This window comes from Canis aureus, chromosome 14 (genome assembly GCF_053574225.1).
Source record: "Canis aureus isolate CA01 chromosome 14, VMU_Caureus_v.1.0, whole genome shotgun sequence".
In the NCBI taxonomy this organism is placed as follows: Eukaryota; Metazoa; Chordata; class Mammalia; order Carnivora; family Canidae; genus Canis; species Canis aureus.
In genome coordinates this window covers 42,532,566-42,539,522 of record NC_135624.1, presented here as the reverse complement: position 1 = coordinate 42,539,522, position 6,957 = coordinate 42,532,566, and the positions used below count along the sequence as shown (strand labels likewise).

General features: G+C 66.3%; 1 protein-coding gene across 1 annotated transcript; it reads right to left on the bottom strand.

Annotated features, from left to right (window-relative positions):
* Positions 1–109: 109 nt before the first annotated feature.
* SHISA3 (shisa family member 3) lies at positions 110–4,658 on the bottom strand. The gene is made up of 2 exons (XM_077847876.1): positions 4,366–4,658; positions 110–1,542 (listed from the first exon to the last, which is right to left on the bottom strand). Exons 1-2 carry the CDS (start codon positions 4,640–4,642, stop codon positions 1,103–1,105), a joined length of 717 nt encoding a protein of 238 aa, XP_077704002.1. The 5' UTR covers positions 4,643–4,658; the 3' UTR covers positions 110–1,102.
* Between the last annotated feature and the right edge of the window lie 2,299 nt (positions 4,659–6,957).

Sequence of the window (6,957 nt, the reverse complement as noted above, 5' to 3'; positions counted from 1 at the left end):
TTTTTTAATTTCAAAATCTGAAGTGCTATGTAAAGACATTTCTTTTTCTTGAATAGCAGACAATCTCGTTAGGAAGATAAAACGAAGCACTTTGATCTTAAATCTCAAATGAAGTTCACGAAAACGTAAAGTATTTTATTTATTCTAACCCAGCAGGATACATGCCCAAGTGTGTAATCAACAGACACAGAATGCAGCGGCGGAAGGGACGGAGAACGAGGCCACCGGCGGCTGGGCCCTCGAGTCCACAGTGACCAACATAAATAATCAGTGTGCCTACTAAATAATTAGTGCCATCCGCGTGGTAAATACACTGTTACAACTCTTTACATTTGTACATAACTCATTTTACAAATAAATGCTTTGAGACGGGGCTGTCCGACTTTCATTTAAACACTCTAGTCGCTGCACCAAGGGTCCAGCAATAAATATTCCCTCAGGTGGGTGGGGGAAATGCTTTGACCTAAGGTCTGTGTTAGGATGGAAATCGGAGCGAAGATTTAAGACTTTAAACTGCTCGTGTGATTAGTGAAATCTCGTGTTCTGAAAATGCACAGTCTAGTTACCAACTTCACACGTAACTGTCGTCCGACGCTAACGGCGTTGGTGGTTGGGCTGCTTCCCCGAATCACGACTGCCTCGGGCTGCTCACTTGTTAATTCTTTTAAGAGAAGCTGCAGTGACTGCAGTGGGGTATTTCCCTCAGCTTCCTGACGCTCTCGGCATTAGGACCCACTAAACAACTCACAAGGACCAAAGGACGCCCCGGCCTCCTCTGGGCAGCGCAGCCGGCCTGTCCCGTCGCGGCCTCAGCCAGTCTGCACCTTTGCAGTCCACCTGCTGCACGTGTCGCATGAAAGTAGCACAGCCTGAAATGCCATCACCACCAGTTCTGGGGGTGAAAGCCGAGGCCGCCGCACCCCCCATTCTGCACCGGGGCCCGGGAAGCTGGAGGCTACGAGGGTGCTGCGTTCTCCTCGCACGCTCGTCCGGGCCGTGGCCAGGTCCCGGGACACTGCCCCTGGAGGTCCTCGCGGCGGTGGCTCGCCCTGCACCTGCCCACGGCAGGCCCACCACCCGCAGGCCCGATGGCTGCAGCCCGTCAGCTGGGACTGAAGTCCGGGCAGCTCTTCCCGGGCAGCGGGGGCTCCTGCTGGAGCGGGTAAGCGAAGTACTGGGGCGACACCAGGAACCCCGACGGCTGCGCCAGGTGGATGGGGTGGCCTGTGGTGTAGGGTGGGGGTGGGGAGGGCACCAGGCAGCCGGGCTCCGCTCGGGCGAAGGAGAACCTGCGAATGGAGCCCCCGGTGGAGCTGGAGCTGGTGGCCGTGCTGGACTGGCGGGAAGGCGCGCGCAGGCCGGCGGAGGGCAGGATCATGGGCAGGGCCTCCGTCTGATAGCTGCGCAGCGAGAAGCGGATGGGCTGCTGGGACGGCTCCTTGGGCCTCAGGCAGGTGCAGCAGTAGACCGCCACCAAGGAGCCCAGGATGATGAAGGCCACGAAGATGGAGCCAACGATGAGGAAGGGCACGTACACGGGCTCTGAAAGGCAAAGCCGCCCGGGCTGCAGCAGATCCCCCGAACGGCAGTGGCCTGGCCCCAGCCCCGGACCCGCCGCTGTCCCCCACCATCCCCGCCACCAGCCCGGGCGACCCGCCAGCGGCTCCTCACAGGGGGACACAGGCCCACACCCACACCCACAGCTCGCCCTCGCCCGGCTCCCGTGGAAACCCAGGGCCTGCAGCGACGGGACGGCCAGCCTGCTGGTCACCGGGACTCTGGACGGACACCCCATCGGGGTGGGCAGAGGGTGGGAGCGGGTGGTCCACACGCCCCTCGGGTCCCAGCGCGTCCTGCCCGCACACCCCGGCCTGTGCATGGGCTGCGTCCTCACAGGAGCAGGGAGCCCTGGAAGGAACCCTCGGGGGCCCCGCCGGCCTGGCCCGCAGCACAGTCCCCAGCTCTGGGTACTTCTTCCCGGGAGGGACCGGGGTGCCTCCTGCAGCGCCACCCCTCTGCCTCCCGCGCCCCACCCAGGCTCTGGACGGTCAGGCTCATCTAGGTCCTGAGGCAGCTGGGAGTGGGAGTCAGTGGCCGTTCCACGCCACGGCCCCCACGGGGCCGGGTCCCACCCTAAGCCGCCCCCTGCCCACCAGGGGACCCCGCTCCGAGTGGCCCCATCTGGGAGAGCCACCTCTGTGGGCAACCCTGGCCTAGATGGCGGTGCACCCACTAGGGTCTCTGTGGGCCTGGCTCCTCCTCCTGCACTGCCCGACCCCAGGCCTTGCACACTTAGCTGCATTTGGCTCGTTGGCCCGCACCCAAGCGGCTCTGGGTCTGACCTTCCCAGGGACACGCGTGTGCAAGCCTCGGTGACGGTGACACTCAACCCAGAGGTCGGTGGCTCCCGCATGTCGGCCTCACCTCCCACCCACTCTGCCCCTTGTAGCACCCTGCCCTTCCACCACCCCGCTGTCTAGCACCCCCGCCCTCCCGGCACCCCGCCGTCTAGCACCCTGCCCTCCCAGCACCCTGCTGTCACAGCGCCCTGTAGAAGGTGAGGGCAGGGCAGCCTGGGGGGTGCTCAGCAATTTAGCGTTGCCTTCAGCTCAGGGCGTGACCCTGGGGTCCTGGGATCGAGTCCGCATTGGGCTCCCTTCATGGAGCCTGCTTCTCCCTCTGTCTGTGCCTCTGCCTCTTTCCCTGTGTCTCTCATGAATAAATAAATAAAATGTTTAGAAAAAAAGAGAAAAAAGAAGGCAAAGGCAAAGTGACTGCCCACCACCGCCTGTGCCCGGGCTAAGCACCCTGCCCGCCCCCTGTCCTCAGCCCAACTGCCCTGAGAACAGCGCGCCCACTTTAGAGGGACACGAGGCCCAGAGCAGCTAAGTGACCTGCCCGGGTCACCCAGCCACCAGCTGTCCTGGGGCGGCCAAGCCGATTGGGGTTGGGGGAGCCCCCTGCACACTGCGCACTGACAAGCCCGCAGGCCCAGGGGCCCCAGGGGCAGTGGCTGAGCCGAGGAAAGGTTCTGTATCTTTTTTTTTTTTTAACAAGCCAGGGCAGCCTGGGGATCCCCGCTTGCCCGGAGCGCCCTTTCCCCGCAGAGCAGCCCGCGGCCCCCAAATGCCCCTCGAGGTGCAATTCCTGCCGCTGGGCCCTGCTTATGCTCCCTGGGGGCTGCGCTGGGCGCTGGGCGAAGGGTGACCCGGGGTGACCCGGCGCCACACCCTCTTCCCCGGTTCCCCGGGGACCTTCCGTGGCCGCTCCCGAGGGGGGGGCTCTGGGGTGTCACCCGCTCCGGGTTCCCACCCGGTTCCCTGACGTTCCCATTCGGGTGCAAGGCTTTTTCTTCTCTCTCTCCCTCTTTTTTCTTTTCTTTTTTCTGTTTTCTTTCTTTTAGGTGTAACGTTCCTGCGCTGGGCCAGAGTTCACTCGCTCCGAACTCAGCGGGAATCTGCCCCGCGCTTTCCGGCCTGAGAACCGGGGGCGACCGCGTCTCTGCGTGTCCGCCCCGGGCCCCGCGCGGGCGAAGGGCGCGACAGGGGGGCTGCCCGCGGGGCTGACCGGAGGCGGAGGAGCGCGGTGGAGTCCGCGGCTCGGGACCCCCGCGAAGGCGCCCCCGGAGTGGGGGGGTCGTGGCCCAGCCGCTCGGCCCCGCGGGGGTGCAGAGGGGCGCTCGGCCCCCCCCCAGCCGGGCGCGCACCGGGGGCCCCAGCGCCCCAAGACCGCGATCCCGCCGCCGCCCCCTGGCCCTTCCCCTCGGCCCCTGCGCCCCCGGGAGCTCCAGCCGCCTCGCCCGCGGCCGCCCGGTGCAGGCCCGCGCTCCTCGCCGTCCGCCACCCTCGCTCGGGCACCCGCCGAGACCCCGCCGGGCGGGAATCGGGGCGCAAAGGAATGAGGGGCGCGGACCCGGGGCCGCCCGCGGCGCACGGGGTAGGGGACTGCGGAGGGGAAGGGGACCCGGGAGCCGAGGAGGGGACCCGGGGCTGGAGAAGGGGATCGGGGGACCGGGGATGGGACCCGGGAGCTGGGGATGGGGACCCGGGGCTGGAGAGGGGGATTGGGGACCGGGGATGGGGACCCGGGGGCCGGGGATGGGGACCCGGGGCTGGAGAGAGGCATCGGGGGACCGGGGATGGGGACCCGGGAGCTGGGGATGGGGACCCGGGGCTGGAGAGGGCCATCGGGGGACCGGGAATGGGGACCCGGGAGCCGGGGATGGGGACCGGGGCCCCGGGGCCGGGTTGGGGGGCCGGAGGATCAGGGACCCGGGGGCCGGGGGGGAGCACCGGGGATTGGGGCCCCGGGGAGCGCGGAGGGGCCTGGGGCAGTGCAGGAGCACGCGGCGGGGCCGGCACTTACGCGCGGTGACGCCCGGGGGCTCGCGCCCGCCGCGGTCGTTGGTGCAGCCGCCCTGCTCCAGCCTGGCGTCGGCCGCGGCGCAGCAGTAGCGCAGCGCGCAGGAGCCGCAGCAGATGGTGGCGTCCGGCGTGTCGAAGTCCTCGGGGCACTGGAAGCCCTCGTGGTCGCCGCCGTGCGCGTCCACCCAGCCGTGGCAGTACTCCCCCGCCTGCTGGGCGGCCGCGGGGCTCCGGCGCAGCGCGCCCAGGACGAGCCAGAGCGCCAGCAGCGGCCTCATGGCGGGCGGGGGCGGGGCGGCGGCGGCGGCGGGGGCGGCGGGGGCTAGCGGGGCGCGGGGAGGCGGCGGGGGCCGCGCCGAGGGCTGCGCAGCCGGGCGGTGAGCATGGCGGGCGCGGGCGGGCGGGCGCTGCTGCGGGGGCTGCGGCCGAGCGCCGCGGGGCTCATTCCGCCGCCCGCCTTCTCCGCCCCCGGCCCGGCGCCCCTCCGCGCCCGCGACCCCGGCCCGCGCCCCAGCCGAGCCCGACGTGGGGCGGGGGCTGCCCGCGAGCGGCCGCCCGGCCCCGCGCCCCTGCTCGGCCGCCGCCGTCGGCCCGCCTGCGAGTGGCCTGGCACCGACGGCCCCGGGCTGCTGCCCGCCCGGCCTGCGGGGCGCCCTTTAAAGGGGAGAGGGAGGGGGAGCCGCGACGCTCCGGGAAGAGTCCGCCCTCCCGGGTCGCCGCTGGCGCTCATCACCGCGGGCGCGGCCGCCCGTCCCCCGCTCTCGGCTCGCGCGCCCCTGCGGATCCCCCCCCCCCGCGCATCACCCCCGCGGATCCAACGCGCATCCCCCCCGCGCAACCCCCCCATCCCCTCCCTTGCGCATCCCCATCCCCCGGATTCCCCCCAGCATCCCCCCCACCCGCGCATCCCCCCATCCTCCCCGCGGATCCCTGCCATCCCCCCGTGCATCCCCACCCCCGCGCATCCCCCCATCCTCCCCGCGGATTCCCCCCATCCCCTCCCTTGCGGATCCCTCCTCATTCACCCCCCGCGCATCCCCCCCCCTCGCGCATCCCCTCGATCCCCCCCGCGGATACCGCCCCATACCCCCCAGCGGATCCCCACCAGGATCTCCCCCTTCCCTCCCGCGGATCCCCCCCACAAAGGATCCCCCCGGATCCCCTCTCCCGCGCATCCCCCCCATCACCCCCGTAGATCTCCCCCATCTCTCCCGCGGATCCATCCCCCGCTCATCCCCCCACGGATCCCCCCCCTCGCGCATCCCCCCCGCGGATCGCCCCGCGGATCCTCCCCCTGGATGCCCCCCCGTGCATCCCCCCATCGCCCCCCCCCCGCGCATACCACCCCCCCCCCCCGCGCATACCCCCCTCGCGCGCATCCCCCGCCCCGCGGATCCTCCTCCCCCAGGACCGCGCCCCGCACGGGGTGGGGGGAGACGGGCTCCGCGGAGCCCGGGCCGAGGCCGCCGACCCCGTGCGAGCTTCCCGCGCCCCTCGGGACCGACGAGCTAAAGAGCGGGCGCGACTGCCGGGGCGAGGGGCACCCTGCGCCGCCTGCGGCACCTGCTCCGGGCGCTCAGGATGCGAAGTCAAGGGGCCGCCAACTTTTGCACTTAGGTTTCCACTCGGAGGAGGAAGGGCACGTTCGCACACCCGCGCGCACACCCGCGCGCACACACACCCTCCCCCCCCCTCCGCGTGCCGCCCTCCCCGGTCACCTCCACCAGCCCAGGGCAGCTCCAAAACCCTCAAAGAGCACGACTTCGTTCACGCCCACAAAGGAAATAAAAGAACAAAATTAATGATAATTGAGCCGATCTGAACTTCTGTTGGGGCAAAGAAACACATTTATTTAAAGGATGTGTCCCCTGTGTGCCATTTGCAGGGCCGCGGCCCCCTCGGCGGCGGCGCAAGGGCCTTAGGACACCGGCGTCATGTGAAACCAGGCTAAACGCGGGCATTTATTTTTACTGCATCCTGAACTTCCTCTCCTCGTCTGCTGGTGGGTGTGAATGTGTTCCACGTACCCCAACCTATTTGTCAGACACTCTGAATGCCCGTGTCACTGATTTAGATGTTGGCAAGTTGAGTGGAACAAAAGAGACAAAAGTGAGCTGTGCACCAGCAATAAAAAGTGTGGGTCTCAAAAGCATCTACCACGCCCGCAGCTTCCCCATGGTCCCCAGGCGGGTTCAGAGCTGCTTTTTTTTTTTAACTCTGAATAAAACGGTTTCTTTTTTTTTTCAATCCAAGTTAAAATACATTCCAAGTTAAAAAGAAAAATTACTTCTGACTTTTGCTTTTAAATATTGAGATTAGCATTTAGGTAGGAAAATGTAAAAATAATGCCCTGCATGTCAGATGCTAAGTAGGACTGTGTAAATATTTAGCTTTCTTGCTCTCTTAGAAATAGATACTGCTCGGGACAATAATAAGCTATTAAATAAAACCAAATAAAGTTCTGGCTTTTATCCACAAACAAACAATGGTACAGTTTTTCTTGACTTCGGCATATGGGAAGATTGTTTTTGCAAAAATTTCTTGGGTGCTATATTTTTATTCCCAAAAACGAAGAAAAGTTCTTGCCAGACTT